The sequence below is a fragment of the Mercenaria mercenaria genome, chromosome 6, assembly GCF_021730395.1.
Source record: "Mercenaria mercenaria strain notata chromosome 6, MADL_Memer_1, whole genome shotgun sequence".
Classification (NCBI taxonomy): domain Eukaryota; kingdom Metazoa; phylum Mollusca; class Bivalvia; order Venerida; family Veneridae; genus Mercenaria; species Mercenaria mercenaria.
The window spans coordinates 74,814,343-74,831,896 of record NC_069366.1 but is presented as its reverse complement, the minus strand read 5'-3'; the positions used below and the strand labels follow the sequence as shown (position 1 = coordinate 74,831,896).

The 17,554-nt window shown below is 33.9% G+C and overlaps 1 protein-coding gene across 2 annotated transcripts in view; it reads right to left on the bottom strand.

The window, feature by feature from the left end:
- Positions 1 to 4,358: 4,358 nt before the first annotated feature.
- LOC123548508 (uncharacterized) overlaps positions 4,359 to 17,554 on the bottom strand; it is a 63,527-nt gene continuing 50,331 nt past the window's right edge. Inside the window, exons 7-10 of one of the 2 annotated variants that reach the window (XM_045335811.2) lie at positions 12,663 to 12,723; positions 12,045 to 12,081; positions 11,353 to 11,417; positions 4,359 to 10,800 (exon numbers count right to left, since the gene is read on the bottom strand). In XM_045335811.2, the coding sequence (XP_045191746.1) occupies positions 10,294 to 10,800; positions 11,353 to 11,417; positions 12,045 to 12,081; positions 12,663 to 12,723 (670 nt within the window). In that variant the 3' untranslated portion in view covers positions 4,359 to 10,293. Of the gene's footprint in view, positions 10,801 to 11,352; positions 11,418 to 12,044; positions 12,082 to 12,662; positions 12,724 to 14,560; positions 15,653 to 17,554 lie in introns of those variants that run through there. The other variant, XM_045335810.2, reaches the window with a different exon arrangement.

The window sequence follows — 17,554 nt, the reverse complement described above, 5'->3', positions numbered from 1 at the left end:
AGAAATAATATCTACAATGGCACCTTTAGTCTTCCTCACCAATTAAACTAAGAACTTATACGGCCTTGACAGTGTTGATGACTTTAAACTTTAAAAGAAAAGTAGGAACAGCTAAGAACAGACAATTCTTTCAGTGGAAAGTATGCTTATGGAGAATAGTAAAGAACATATTATAGAGCTATAATTATATTATTTAAAATGATTGAATTTAAAAAAAAAAGAATTTTGATTAAGAAACAATTTATAGCACAAGAGGTGTTTTATCACTATTTATGCACAATGGGCGGTCGCAGCCAGAGTGAAATTATTTGTATGACGTATAACCGCCCGAGTGTATAAATAGTGTAAAAACACGGTTTTGCTATAAATTATTTTGATTCTAATATGCCCTTAATCTAAAACAGTAGATAAAATATAGTAGCGCTCTTTTCTGGTCACAACAAAAACATTAGAATCAGAGTTGCTCTTGATGTGCCTGCTTAAATGCAGCATGTCAGACACAAGATGCAGGCCTATAGCATAAATCAAGGTTACACTGGGGGTGGGGCAGGGGGGATCTGCCAAGCCCATACTTAGGCAATGTATGGAAAAATTTGGAAATAATTTCATACTTCGCTATTATAACAGACAGTGACAAGCACAAACTTAAAGTTTTTGCTGGTTGGTTGAAGGGTGCCTTTTGGGCAGACTACTTATCTCTGCTCAAATTTTGACATGCATGGAGTCGTTTTGAAATTGATTTTCAAAAAAAATAATGTTTTCCTCCATGAGAAGATTCATATTCAGGACTGGAAGGCCAAAGGTTAAAGTCACTATTGGGGGTCAAAGATTTTAAAGTCTATTCCGTCTACACTATAAGGCAGTCATCTACAAAGGGCTTTTGATACGACTAGCACAGCAATTCTATTTTCAACAGACACGTCATTTACAAGATTCAGTAGCAGACAGGTCAGTCAGAAATGTTTGCTGCATTTCATCCAAAAACAAGAGGACCATGATGGTCCTGAATCGCTCACCTCTTCCCACATGACCCAGTTTTGAGTATGACGTCGTTTTTTCTATTATTTGACATAGTGACCTAGTTTTTGAGCTCATGTGACTCAGTTTTGAACTTGACCTAGATATTATCAAGATAAAAATTCTGACCAATTTTCAAGAAGATCCATTGAAAAATATGGTCTCTAGAGAGGTCACAAGGTTTTTCTATTATTTAACCTATTGACCTAGTTTTCGAAGGTACGTGACCCTGTGTTGAATTTTACCTAGATATCATCAAGGTGAACATTCTCACTAATTTTCATGAAGATCTCATGAAAAATATGGCCTCTGAGAGGTCACAAGGTTTTTCTATTTTTATACCTACTGGCCAAGTTTTTGACCGCACATGACCCAATTTCAAAACTGACCTAGATATCATCAAGGTGAACATTCAGATCAATTTTCATGAAGATCCATTGAAAAATATGGCCTCTAGAGAGGTCAAAAGATTTTAATAATTTTAGACCTACTGACCTAGTTTTTGACCGCACGTGACCCAGTTTCAAACTTGACCTAGATATCATCAAGATGAAGATTCAGACCAACTTTCATACAGATCCCATGAAAAGTATGGCCTCTAGAGAGGTCACAAGGTTTTTTTATTATTTGACCTACTGACCTAGTTTTTTAAGGCAAGTGACCCAGTTTCAAACCTGACCTAGATCTCATCAAGGTGAACATTCTGACCAATTTTTATGGAGATCCATTCACAAGTATGGCCTCTAGAGAGGTCAAAAGGTTTTTCTATTTATAGACCTACTGACCTAGTTTTTGACCGCACATGACCCTGTTTCGAACTTGACCTAGATATCATCAAGATGAACATTCAGACCAACTTTCATACAGATCCCATGAAAAATATGGCCTTTAGAGAGGTCACAAGGTTTTTCTATTATTTGACCTACTGACCTAGTTTTTGAAGGCATGTGACCCACTTTCGAAACTGACCTAGATATCATCAAGATGAACATTCAGACCAACTTTCATACAGATCCCATGAAAAAATATGGCCTCTAGAGAGGTCACAAGGTTTTTCTATTATTTGACCTACTGACCTAGTTTTTGAAGGCACGTGACCCACTTTCGAACCTGACCTAGATATCATCAAGGTGAACACTCTGACCAATTTTCATGAAGATCTCATGAAATATATGGCCTCTAGAGAGGTCACAAGGTTTTTCTATTTTTAGACCTACTGACCTAGTTTTTGACCGCACGTGACCCAATTTCGAGCTTGACCTAGATATCATCAAGATGAACATTCAGACCAACTTTCATACAGATCCCATGAAAAATGTGGCCTTTAGAGAGGTCACAAGGTTTTTCTATTATTTGACCTACTGACCTAGTTTTTCATGGCACGTGACCCAGTTTCGAACTTGACCTAGATATCATCAAGATGAACGTTCTGACCAATTTTCATGAAGATCTTGTGAAATATATGGCCTCTAGAGAGGTCACAAGGTTTTTCTATTTTTAGACCTACTGACCTAGTTTTTGAGGGCACGTGACCCAGTTTCGAACTTGACCTAGATATCATCAAGGTGAACATTCTGACCAATTTTCATGAAGATCTTGTGAAATATATGGCCTCTAGAGAGGTCACAAGGTTTTTCTATTTTTAGACCTACTGACCTAGTTTTTGAAGGCACGTGACCCAGTTTCGAACCTGACCTAGATATCATCAAGGTGAACATTCTGACCAATTTTCATGAAGATCTTGTGAAATATTTGGCCTCTAGAGAGGTCACAAGGTTTTTCTATTTTTAGACCTACTGACCTAGTTTTGGAAGGCACGTGACCCAATTTCGAACTTGACCTAGATATCATCAAGATGAACATTCTGACCAACTTTCATAAAGATCCCATGAAAAATATGACCTCTAGAGTGGTCACAAGCAAAAGTTTACGGACGGACGGACGGACGCACGGACGGACGACGGACACCGCGCGATCACAAAAGCTCACCTTGTCACTTTGTGACAGGTGAGCTAAAAACCTAACTTACATCCCTTATTGGCTTTGTCAGATCTGAAGGAAGTCTGTGATTTTGATTTTGAACTTTATTCCGGGTATTCATGAAGGAACAAGCACATGAGAATAGAATGAATAGATCTCTCCCAAGATGTATTTAGTTTTCAAATGTAACAGTTGTAATTTAACTTTAGATCATGGTAAATAATATTGCACTAAGTCTTATACATTTAGAATTAGCCCAAGACATTGTGCTCCCCATTATCTGCTCTCTGGTACTGTACCCCGACAGTGAATGAAATGCGTCAAGTGACATCACCAATGGTGAAAAACAAATCCATAATGTAGGTCAGTAGGTGACTTTCTTCAGGTACTGCAAAGTGCTCATGACATGACATAATTATCGCATATTACACAAGACAAGCCATTAAATCATCATTACGCTTTCAATCATGTCTGAAAGACTGAAGTACCTCGATTATGCCAGTTTTAAATAGTCGTTACTTGTGTGACTCTGTGGACGGACCGTTGGGGGCGGGGGGTAACTTGAGTCACATGTATTGAAAAAGAATTTTAGGCTTCAATATGAATCTTTATGCCCCCGGCATCTACTGATGCGGGAGGCATATAGTGATCGTCTGTCCGTACGAGGTTAACCAAATGGGACCAGCAATAGTCTAGCATCAATACCCCTTGCTAGAATGACTTGATACTAATGCAGATGTAACCTGTGACCATTCCTCATCTTCAGACATCACCTGACCTCAGTTTGACCTTGACCTTGACCTCATTTTGGACTTAGGTTGCTTTATATGGGCCATCTCTTGGTTAACCAAATGGGACCGTTCCGTCTAGCATCAATACTGCTTTCAAGAATGAATTGATACTAATACAGATGTAACCTGTGATCATTCCTCATCTTCAAACATCATCTGACCTCAGTTTGACCTTGACCTGGTTTTGGACTTAGGCTGCTTTGTATCAACAAGGATGCCATCGGGGGCATCAAGCGTTTATTGAACGCAGCTCCTTGTTTCATTCAGGGTTCTGATTTTAAATTGCATCTAGAATGTAAACTGTGCTACAAGTGGTAAAAATGGTGATTATAGAGCTGTTATGATGATGATGGGCACAGGGTGTTCCTGACCGATCTTTAAAGCACAAGCTGGCAATGAAGTAGAACCAGGAATTCAGCAAGCCAGATGGATGGCTTCATTACATTTCCAGCTACTTAACCCAAAAGTTTCGATCTCTGAACACAAGCCTGAAGCAAAAGATAATTCTTACCCACTAAGCTTTGGAGGCAACATTTACTTTAAAACTATATGGCAAATGAATAAACAACATTTAATCAGAAATTTATTTATTAAAGTATGAAAAGATGGTTCGCAGTTGAAATGAAACATACAGATTAAAATGTAAAAATATGAATACATAATGATGTACAAACATTCAGATTGCACAAAAATACTGGGAACATATGATGTGATTCTCTGGTCTCTTTGAAATTTATATTGAGCAGCATTTTATAACTGTAAAGAACTAAATCATGCATATAATTTTGTTGTTTCGGCTAAAACTTTTGGAGTGAAAATTAATCTCCAACTAATCTCAATGATCTCTAAGTTTGTTTTCTTCTGTTCTTTTGGTCTAAGAATATTACCTGGACCCCCCAAAATTTTGGTGTAAGGCATAGGATATGTTTAAAATTAAATTATCACATAGAATTTATGTACAGAGAAATCAGTTGTAAATACAGCAAAAGTTAATATCAACCCCTTGGGAAATATCTCTGATTTACAGTACACATGCACTAAAGGCTGTATTATATGTCGAGTTTCATATTGTCGTTGTTCTTCAAAACTCTTGTATGTCAGTTTTGGTCTCTTTTCAGGAGACAAAAAAAAAAACTGAACGAGTGATGGCTTTTTTTTTTTTTACATACTTTTGAAATAAACAAGAGCTGTCCGTAAGACAGCCAAGCTCGACTATTCAAAATATTGTCCCAGAAGCAGGAAAATATTACCCAAAAAGGTTAAATATCAAAAGAGTTTTAAGTTCTAAAGGGGGAATAATTTGACCAAAATGCATATCAGTTATGGGACTTGCTGCTATCAACTAGTTTTATAACCCCGAAAGCACATGTGAAGTTTCAATTCAATATCTGCATTAGTTTTAGAGATAGAAACTTGCATGTAAAACTTTAACCAGAATTTTCAAAGTCCAAAAGGGGGCATAATTTGCCCAAAATACATGCCAGAGTTATGGGACTTGATCCAGTGAGGTTAGTAATTGATCTAGAAAAAGAAAAAATAAGTTTCAAATCTATATGCCTTTTAGAAATAGCTGTATGTACTTGCATGCAAAACTTTAACCAGAATTTGCTAAGTCCAAAAGGGGGCATAATTTGGCCAAAATGAAGGTCAGAGTTATGGGACTTGCTGCTATCAACTAGTTTTATAACCCCGAAGATACATGTGAAGTTTCAAATCAATATCTGCATTAGTTTTGGAGATAATAACTTGCATGTAAAACTTTAACCAAAATTTTCTAAGTCCAAAAGGGGGCATAATTTGCCCAAAATACATGCCAGAGTTATGGGATTTGATCCAGTGAGGTTAGTAATTGATCTAGAAAAAGAAAAAATAAGTTTCAAATCTATATGCCTTTTAGAAATAGCTGTATGTACTTGCACGCAAAACTTTAACCAGAATTTGCTAAGTCCAAAAGGGGGCATAATTTGGCCAAAATGAAAGTCAGAGTTATGGGACTTGCTGCTATCAACTAGTTTTATAACCCCGAAGACACATGTGAAGTTTCAAATCAATATCTGCATTAGTTTTGGAGATAGTAACTTGCATGTAAAACTTTAACCAAAATTTTCTAAGTCCAAAAGGGGGCATAATTTGCTCAAAATACATGTCAGAGTTATGGGACTTGACCCAGAGAGGTTGGTAATTGACCTAGAAAAAGAAAAAATAAGTTTCAAAGCTATATGCCTTTAATTGATGGGTGTATGTACTTGCATGCAAAAACTTAACCAAGGTGTGACGCCGACGCCGACGCCGACGCCAGGGTGAGTAGAATAGCTAGACTATTCTTCGAATAGTCGAGCTAAAAATAAGAAAAATGAAAATCCTGGGTATTTTCATTTGATTATTGAGCAACTTTCCAACAGGTTTTCAACTTTGGTATTTATAAAAAGGTTGAAAAAAGTCTTGTGAATTTTTGGGTACTTTTCAAAATAACGAAGAAAAATTATAACCTGGTTTTCTGAGCATAAAAAACCCCACCAAATATCTAGGATATTTTCAGGTGATCATTCAGCGAATTTCCAAAAGGTTGTTGACCTCTTCATTTTAGCAGATGATAAAACCAGTTATTTCTGCCATTTAAATGCATGAATGAAAGTTTGCCAAAAAATGACATAATTATGAGGTTTTCTCAGCACAGCAGCAATTAACTATTTTTGGTTACTTATTCTGCATCTAAAATCATGTCTTCTTAAAAACTCACCAAAGAACAACATGAATTTTCAAAATTTGAAAAAGTCATCGATGACTATTGGTTCATAATCTATATTTTCATGAGCAATTAACAATATCACAGACGGATGTCTTACATATAGACTGATGAAAACAAAACCAGTCAATACACTTATCACAGAAACTTTTGGTTGGTGCATATATATACATACAATGTATACAAAATCTCCCTCCTTTAAAGCGTTGTGTCTCCAGAGGTACATTTTACATTTTTTACAGACTGCGCATGTGTTTTTATTATTAGGTTATTTAGCGTTCTTCTTACATATATGGGATATATTTGAATGAGTAACAATTCTAAGAAACATTTGACAAATCTATCAGATGAGTCCAATATGTTTTTCAGACTGGTACATGTCCAAATATATCCCATAGTGTACAGGGCAATGTTAAAAAATCTTTATTCTATGCTTATTTTTCACTGTAAAAATTGAAAACATTCAGACAGACTGATTTCAACTTTTAAATTTATATAGAAATATCATGTAAAGCATTACTGATGTTGATATTCATGCAGATACATTTATAAGTCAACAGCATTTGTCATTTAGTTAACATGGAGATTCAAATCAATTTTTTTTTGCATCGCCCAATACAGAATATATTTTATCCGATAAGGAGATACACAAGCATGATTAGACAGTAACATACAAAATGTGAACCACTGACTGTAGATTAAAAATTGGGATAGAATATAAATTAAATAATTCTGTAACTTTTTTTCAAAACTTTTCACAGTAACAATAATGAAAAAGAAAAACGTTAAAAGTATTAAGAATCATAATCAAAAGATTTTTTAAGTTGATATTTTAAGTTGTAAGTTGATATTTTAAGATTATGTTTGAAAATCAGGTAAATTCCTTCTATTTCGCCTCACATTTTTGTTGTGAGAATTAAACCCTCACTGACAACAAGTTTTTATTTTTTAATAAAATACTTTCTAAAGCACATAGTGACACTTAGATATTATTTTTTATTCACAATTTTTATGAATAAATGAAGATACAATTTATACTTTCTAAATCGAAAAAATTGAGACCTGCCCATTTTAATACTTCATTTGCATCAATTATGAATGAAAATGATATACAAATGAAACAAGGTATCTCAAATTCGAAGGAACTAAAAATGCTTGGTGTAGGTTTTTTTCCCGATAATCTGCCGTAGCCTCACATCATGTACACGTAAATATGACATATACAATTTCATGAGATACACAATTCATATACATGTTGAGAGTACTCATCAATCTGAAATATATTTTGTTAATAGTTTTATCTATTTTGTTTTCAATGCATAATCAGGTTTGTATGTCAAGAACAAAGTATTTACTTTGACACATTTAGACATAAAAACTTGGGACTCTGACTGATAGAAGTTCAAATTTACTTTGATATAGCTGAAGGGTTGTAGTATTCAAAGTTGGCTTAAACGGAGTGAAAATACGCACAATCAGGATATTTTGAAAGGACTTATAATTTCTTCAAGATGAAAGATTTTTTCTTTTGGTTTAACATCTTGCTGACACACTTATGGGTCATATGGAGACGTTCCAGCTTTGATGGTGGAGGAAGACCCCAGGTTCCCCTCCATGCGTTATTTTATCACAGACTGGTACCTGGGTAGAACCACTGACCTTCTGTAAGCCAGCTAGACGGCCACATGACGAATTAAACACCCTGAGTGAGGCTCGAACCCACATCGGTGAGGGGCAAGTGATTTGAGATAAGAAAATTTGAGATACCTAGTTTCAGCTGTATTTGAAATACATTTACCGTCTCTTAATATAGGAAATACTTCTAAACATGATGAAACAACTGTAAATAGACTGAAATAACAAATATATTACATAAAATATCTACTTCATTGCAACCTACTTATTTCAAAAGAAGTGGGGTTAGTAATGTACCAGTAATCAGTATGAAAATTAATTTTAATGTAAATTAATGGTCATTTTTAAGATGATGTCTTTTTCTCAATCTGTAAAGTGAAATACATAGAGGATATTACACAAGTGTCTTTCCATATTGAATTTATTAGACAAGTTGAATAAAATAATAAAATGCGAGGCTTTGCCGAGCATTTTATCAATTTTATTCAACGAGTTTAATAAATTCAATGTGGAAAGTCACAAATGTAATATTCTTTTTATCACATGTTAGCCTTTCCTGTCTGAAACATCAAAACTTCTACTTTCTTTTACTATATAAACAAGTCAATTTGACCAACGTCTCCTATACTATAAATGACGTCGACGTCAAAGCTTTATTACACTAGTGTATTATCATTTTTATTTAATGGCTTTATTACACTCCCGCGACGTCAAACATGTGATAAAAAATTTAATGTCACATGTGGGCTAAAGTTGAATGAGCTGTCAATGTTTAAATATATAATAAAAAAATGTATATAAAATACTAAATACTAATACTTATCTGAACAAATGAATATTATATTACACAAAAAGATAAAGTAAATGCTGCTTGTGTTTACCCATTGCAGAAAAATTTAGAATTCAATTTACACAGGCCTGTATAATATATACAATATATTTCACCTTGTAATTGAAATAAAATTCATATTCAAATAACAATACATCCCCAGTTTAATTTTGAATGGATATGAACATCTACCAGTATAAACATTTTATCATTGAGGTGTCCATCTGAAATATTGACTGGTTCCAGAATGTTAAAGTGAGTTTAGAGACCAGTCTGAAATCTTAAGGAGTTGACTGAGCTTACTAAAAAAATCTGACCAATGGCAAAGAAGTATTAATTTTGGAGACTGGTTTTATAAATCTGAAACCGGACTAACATTTTTCTATAAAATGTAAATCATTCTGTTGAGGTATGTATAATCATACTCAAATGCATTGGCTAGGCTAAAAATCCTTTAGAATCACTTGAAATTAAAACAAGGAAAATTGCAATTTTATTCTTTCTAATGAGCAGAATAATGAGCATCAATAATAATTGTTTTGTAAAAATATAATATAAATAAACTTGGCCCCTTAAATAAAATATTTATATATATATATAAAATTGGCACATGTGTGCATTACAAAATTGGCACAACAGTAAATTCCTATTTAGCTGAAATTGACACTCCAGATTTAATGCTGACAATGTAATATATCAATTGAAAGAAGTGTATATTACAAAATTCCCACAGCAGCAAATTCTTATTTAGCTGATTTACACTTTGGATTTAATTTTGACAATATGATATGTGAATTGCAGTACTTTATAATGCAATGTCATGTAAAAGAATAATACATTTAGTTAAACAGTCTATATTTTATACATGCTTTTAGTCTGCAATATCGACTTAAATCAAAATGGAATTTTTTTTATTACACTCTAGTTTTATAATATGATTATATATACAGTTTTTCATGAAAATTTCCTTGAAAATGAATACATAATTGAAAATCATTAAAATATTTTGCAGTATATATGCTCTTTAAAAGAAAATACAACTTGCTTTTTTTCTGATTCAAGTCTTGTCAACAGATTTCAGATTTAAAATGTTGAATCTGGGCCCTAAGACTTTTAATCAAGAAGCTGATTTTTTTCATATAAAGACCTAGTCTTGTATCACAGAATAACTATCACAGGTACCAGAAATCATTTCTTTCTACTTTCATCAGTAGTTGTGTTACAAACCACCAATTTGTCTTAAAATTACATATACAAAAACTTCTACAAGTAGTTAAAGCACTCAATCTAATGCTTCACTTTCCAAGATAATCTTCTGTTTTTACTTCAGTCTTATCTTTATCACTTGATTCTGAGGTTTCCTCTGTTTTGTGAACACTTATACTATCATCATTACCCTTTTCACCTTTTTTACCAGCATCATCATTCATTTTACCATCAGTCACAATTTCTAGTTTTTCTATTTTTTCAGTCACTTCATTTTCCTGTTCAATTTTCTCAACATCTTTTTCAGTATGTTTGTTTTCTTTTTTATCGTCACCATTATTTTCACCAATATCATCATTACCCTGATCATGACTGTCTCCATTTTCTATTGCATTTGTAACAAACACATTTTGTCCTTTGAATTCCTCTTCATCATTCCCTTGTACATTGTCATGCAGTGCGGTATCATTAACAACACCATTAGCTACTGCAGAGTCTTTCTCTTGTTGGTCTTCTCCTGCCCAGCCTTGAATTGGACTTTTGCTGACTGAATGTTGCCTTGCTGTAAGGGTCTTCTGTGTCACCAACACCTGAGGCTAAAAACAACATTTGAGGCTAAAAATAGCACTTCGGGCTTAAAATAACAACCAAGACTAAAAATATTTAAAGTTAAACTCATATCATTAAAATTATTCTATTTTATATTAAAAGGTTTTCTTTTTTTGTTTCATTTGGATCTCTCACTGACACAATTAAGGTCATACTACAAGATTCCAGCTTCAATAGTGCAGGGAGACTCGAGATACTCCTCAGGTATTTTTTTCATACATATATATTGGACTTTGGTAGAACATCAGACCTGCCACAAGCAGCATTTAGAAGTGGTATGAAGTCAACAACCATAACCTTCTTGGTCACATAGCCATCAGCTTCATATGATATGCTGTAAAGTCATTATTATTCATGGGTGTTGCATCAATCCCTGCATGATATTTGACCAGAATGAAACGCAAATTTTCCATTTATCTTCTCCATAAACATTGAAACCCGCAAGTTCATGTCATTACAAAATAGTTGCTTTTGTTTTTGTCAAAACAACAAAATTTTATGCCAACTAAATGAAACAACTTTAAAGTAAACAAACATACATCTCTGTTTTCCTTATGTCCATTTTCTGCAGCAAGTCTATTATTTCTCTTGGCTTCATCTGAAACTGTTCAAGAACTTAATTAATTTTACAGCTTTGTTTGGCTTTAAGTGGAACACAAGACTACTTAATGGCTTTAATGGTGGAGGAAGAACTTTATTGCCCCTCCTGGCATTGCATAAGCCTGTGCAGGGCACCTTTGCCCATATTCATCATCTGTCATTGCATGATTTAAGACCTGAAACATCTGACTTACACCTTATACCAGCATATATACAATCTGCCATAACTTTGCTTATAGCAATCTGTCCTCATAAAATTGTACATTCACGTAATGTTTCATCACAATTTATTAGGCTTAAACAACAACAGAGCAAGAAGAATTAGGCCTTATAGTTTTAGACTTGAAATTTGATGATACGAGATTTTTTTTCTAGAACCAGGATGCCTTTCAGTATATTTCAAATAAACAACAACAAAATTAAAACTTTAGCTTAAAATAAACAAATGACTGATGAAAATGTTTGACAGAAATTACTTATACATTCCTGGGTTCAATGTTGTAAAAATGAATCTGGAAACCTGTAAAAAAATCTATCATTTGATTGGTAGTTTTCAAACACTATTTTGAAATGACCAATGATAACATTGCATCTCCAAAACAGAAGCTAAATTTAATAGACTGGTACTCACCAACAACTGTTCCTGCGTCCCCATTGCTCAATCCTGCCTAAAATTACAATTACATTTTATAGTCCATGTAACTACCTCAACAGATTTTTAGGTATGTGCTTAAATATTGTTACTGTAACCACTATCTTCACATGAAAGTATCAGAAAGTAGTAGAAAAGGTTAAACGAAACAAGAACTTACACTAAAGGTTGTTTAGGTAAAGTAAAATATTGTGATCATGACCTTTGACCTTTGTGTGGCCTAGACCTTGGGTTGTGCATTCTTCCTGTCATCTTGATAATGTTAACAAACAATGCTAGTTTTATGCAAATCATTTAAGTAGTTTAGAAGATATGGAGCAGACACAAGTACAATGTCTTCTAAATCACTTAAATGATTTGCATAAAACTAGCATTGTTTGAAGTGGTTTCGATGATATCATGCGGACATGAAGTTAAGCTACTGTGCCCTCCGCAAGTCGTCTTGATGAGGTAACATCTGATACTAGTTTCATGAAAATCTTCAAAGCAGTTTAGAATATAATATGATGACACTGACGAAGTTAAGTTTTTTTTAATCATACATGTAAATGACTGGAAATCTTCAATTTCACAGAAGTAAATTTTAACAAAATTTACCTGTTGACTGCGTGCTGATAAGTGAGGTCTATAGATGTCTCCTTTTCTTGATTGACCTGACCTATCAATTTAAAAGAATACATTGAGCTGTGTACTCTAAGTACGCTGAAGTAATGTTTTGTACATATTTCAAGAAACTTTCCATATTTTTAAAAAATTCTCTATTATACCCCAGTCACACATATGGCGCGGATAGCTATGTCTAGCCACGGTAGTAATTCGTATCAATCCAGATTGATCCGTACCCGAGCTGTACCTTAAAGTAGTAATCTGTATCCATCTGTACAGCTCAGGTATGGATTACTACGTGTCTATCCGTAGCTAGACGTAGCTATCCGCACCGCATGTGTGACTGGGGTATAACATCAATCAAACATATCCTACTATTGAAATGTAAGAATCTTAAACAAACTACTAGTATATAATTATTTATTATTATGTTTTGTTCTAAATATTGTATTTGATACACTCTGTCTTTATTCAAGCTGTATATTGTGTTAATTTATAACTGATCTTCATGTTTGTACATGATTGCAAGATAGAAAGAAGCAAAACTACTTACCACTTGAGAAGGTAAAGTAAGTTTGATAAAAGCATACTGTTAACTGGGTGAATGACAAGAGGTTTGTATTTGAGGCCAAGTCTAACACACCACCATCTTTTTGGTTGTTTTTGAACATAATTTTGAAACTGACCAATCACAAGGTCTGCATTTTAAGCCAAAACTTGCAGGGGAAGCAGGGCTTTTTTCCCCTATAAATCTACCTCTGTTAAAGGAGGTAATCCCAATTCAAAAAGGTCTGTTTTTTTTTCCAAAAGTTGAATTTAAAATTCCCAAATGATTATACCTTTTAGGGTTTTTGCTGTTTTAAGATAGTTTTGCTAATTTGTATGTATATTTAGGTAAATTATAATACTGTTGAACAATTACTGAAATGCAGTTCATTAATATTTCACACAAAAACACATTTATGTAGATTTTTGGTAATCTGCAACAGGTTTTAAAATAGACTAGACTTTTAGCTGTGTTAAATGTTCACAACGTAATAAACTGTCTTATTCACTTAAAGGAGAATTAATAAGCATGCAAGAAATGCCAAACGTTTATGGTATGCACTAAATTACAGATATTATCGATGTGAGTAAATGGGCAACCTGTCAAAAAACAACAACAACACTAAATCTATAAGATCCTTTGAAAGCACAGTGCACAACCAAGCAAAAAGAAGCAGACGAGATCTGACTGAATCTGTTCATGAAAGGTAATGAAATGTGCAACACCCCTCCACATACCCTTAAGCATCAGATTAAGTGGAATTGTGTTACGCTATAACACTTTACTGACTCCATGACGTCAATGGTCCAGAAATATTAAGAACGCCAAAACCAAGTCTTCGGCCATATTTACATCTGCCATGAGGCACTTCCTGAGTCTGCAGTTGTGTTAAGTTGTAAGCTTCACACAAAGAACCACAGCAAACTTGATTTTGCATATTTTCATGTGAACAATGTGACTTGCAAATCTAAACCTTGGTAATGAATACGGTAAAATCATTAAATTTCATGCGCATAAAACTTTTTGGTTTCTACAAAATCGACTGCTTAGTTCGGGCATTTTAAATTTTAAAACAGAATTAATAGAATATACACTAAGTGTTATTCTTCAGGATATTTAATTTTTAGGATTCAAATGGAACCACAAATTTCATCAAAATTTGTCTCCCACGAGTATAAATGATTTAACAGTACATAAAAATTGACCAACCAGGGTTTAAAGTCCCAACTAGTTACAAGAAATGCAAATGATTCAGCAATTAAATCTGAACAAATAAAACAATGCAAAAAAAAAAAAACCCATCCCATTTGCAGTAATACACGAGTAAGCACAAAACTAAAAAAATAATAGCATATTTATTGCACAAGTAATAAAAAAAATGTAAAACACATAAAAATTTGACAAATATGTATAAAAGTAAAGAGAAAAACAGTAATTTTAATAAAAGTACTTGGGAAGATGTACAAAAAATTGGAAAGACATGAAAAAAGTCAAGTAAAAAAGTGACAAGCTTTATATACACGATTCATCACGGTCACGCAATAGTACTTGGCGACCAGTTACTGAGAGTAATGGCCCTTTGTTACGATCAGGGTCCACCTTACATTCACAGTCTACAGGTGGATGGTAGGCCAGTTTTATATATTGCAATCTAGGTGGAAAACTCTGTATAAAATATTCTTGCTGATTATTGCCAGTTAATGTGTTAGCTTTCTGCTGCTTAAGCTTGAGTCTCCACTGGTTCCCTTTACAAGACTGGTACTCTGGAGAAACAGAACTTCCAAGTTCTTTCTCACCTGCTAACGTATTAGTCATTTGTTTCTTAGGTGATTTCATTTTTGCTCTTCTCACTTTCCTAGGTACTCCTAATGTTAATTCATTAACTTGCTTAGTATAGTCTGTCTTATTGAGGTTAGATTTAACTTTAGCTTCTGGGTAAGCATTTGAATAACCTTCAAACAGTTTAAACATAGCCCTACCACCCATTGCATGTTTGTGATGTAACATAATGTCCCTAACATGCACCCCGCTATTCTGCTCCTGATGGGACTGCATTGGTACTTGGCGAATATCTACATGTTTTACAGATCCTTGAATATCATTTTCATCACCAAATTCCAAATTTTCTTTTTCAGCTGCTTGTCTTTTACTCATCTCCCTATCAATAAAGTCTCGGTCATCCTCATCATAGTCCCTCTCTTCATGTATTCCAGACTCGGAACTTGATCTTGAAATCGCATCTTTGCGACCAATACTTTTTATATGCACAGACCTTGGGCCCTTTTTGCCTACAAATTTCACATCTTCCGACTGTTCCTCAATAAAACCAAGACGATGTTCTATGTTTGATAACTTTTTCTCGATTTTATCAAGTCTATCGTCATGACTGTGTTTTTTGTCACTAACATCATGGTATCCTTTGTGCGTATCATCTCTAGTTAGTAGAAAGAACAAAAACAAGTGCTCTACACACACAGCAAGTTAGTAAACACAGCATTACAGACAGACTTTGATTTTTTATGAATTCTTTGTGTTGAAAGAACAGAAAATATTCTCAAGGTTTATCTCAAACAACAAACGAGTGTTTGAAGGAACTTTGTGTATTGAAAAAATGAACAACAGTTACTGTCATCAAACAGGCTTCACTGACTTAAAGGTGCATTTTAAGTTGCTTTATTTAGACGGAATATAATTTTGTTTTGCTATTTACTGTTGTTTAGTAACTGACAAATCCCTACATACGGTACTCTGCTTCCCTATCAAAGCAATCAAGGAAAACTGACAATAGTTCAATTATGTAAAATTATAGGAAAACTGGGGCCGGTTGTTCGAAACTTTAACCGGCTGTTAAACTAACCGCCTGTTAAATTTTGATTCAAAATGCTAGACTTGGTGAGAAACATTAGTATGATGTTTTGATTTTATTGTAAAGAGTTTTCATTGTTTATAATTCTTACCTCATACATTTGTTTTTCAAAGTCGTCTGAAATGCCAAAAAATAACCCTAAAAGTTAATCAGCAGTTAGCTTAATCGCCTGTTAAAGTTTCGAACAACTGGGCCCTAATCACTAGAAGTTTGAGGGTTTTTTTAATGAAAATATGGATAGGCTGACAGCCTGCAATGAAAGATACTAAAAAAGGTATTCTTTTGCATTTTTTTCTGGCTTTATCATTTGGAAAACTATCAAAGTCTGCCTGTAATTGGATATATAAAGTAATGAAGAACCATCACCAAGTGTTAGTTAGAAAACTTCAGAATATTTGAATATTAGTATTATTCACTGTTTAAATAGGTACTGCTAGCAGAATTGAAGGATAAACTGACAGATACTGTTTCATTATAAAAGTGCTGTATGGACTTTTTTCAGTGAAGGTTAAAACCAAAGAAATTTTTCAGAAGCATAGTCACAGATATATTTATCACATTATCAAAATTTTTAAGGATCATGGCCAAGATCACCTTATCAAAATTTTAAAGGGGCATGGCCCAGATGTTAATTATTTATGAAAATTTCAAAATTTTAAAGAGGCATGGCCAAGCATACAAATCATTCATCACAATATCAAAATTTTCAAAGAGCATTGCCACAGAATCTGATGTAATCTATTTATCACAAAATGAGATACTATAAAAAGAAATTAAGATCATAAAATTTAATGAATAATGATAAAACATTACTGCTGAATTTGCTCTATTTTATATCACACTATTACTGAAAGCATGTTTCATCAACTACTTTCACTCACATATGAATACTGCCCCCACCATTTTTACTAGTAAGTTTAACTAGATGCCCATGGCAACATGTTGAGCCTGCCCTTTGACCCCTAACTGTGACCTTGACCTTTGAGATAGAGTCCGTCTCATTGAGTTAAACATTCATACCAAATATAAACAAGATTCCTCAATGCATGTCAAAGCTATAGGCCGGACAAGATCTGACATGACCTTTGACCGTCAACTGTGACCTTGACCTTTGAGATAGAAACCTGGGATTTACGCATGACACTCAAGTCTCACTGAGGTTAACATTCTTGCAATACATAAACAAGATTGCTCCATGCATGTCCAAGTTATGGTCCAGACAAACAAATCTGGACGGACACACACACACACCAACGTACACACATGCACCAAACAGACATTTGGACAACTATGTCTTTACTTCCACAAGTGGGCTAAAAAAACTGCTTCTAAATGGAGGTTATTCCTAAATTTTGAAAAAATTGAAATCAGAATGAAGCCATGCCCCTTTGTTATCAAGAATCCACATTTTTGAAACAGTTTATCAGTTTATCCCAGCTGTTAGTAAACTAGCACACTATGTTTTAAAAC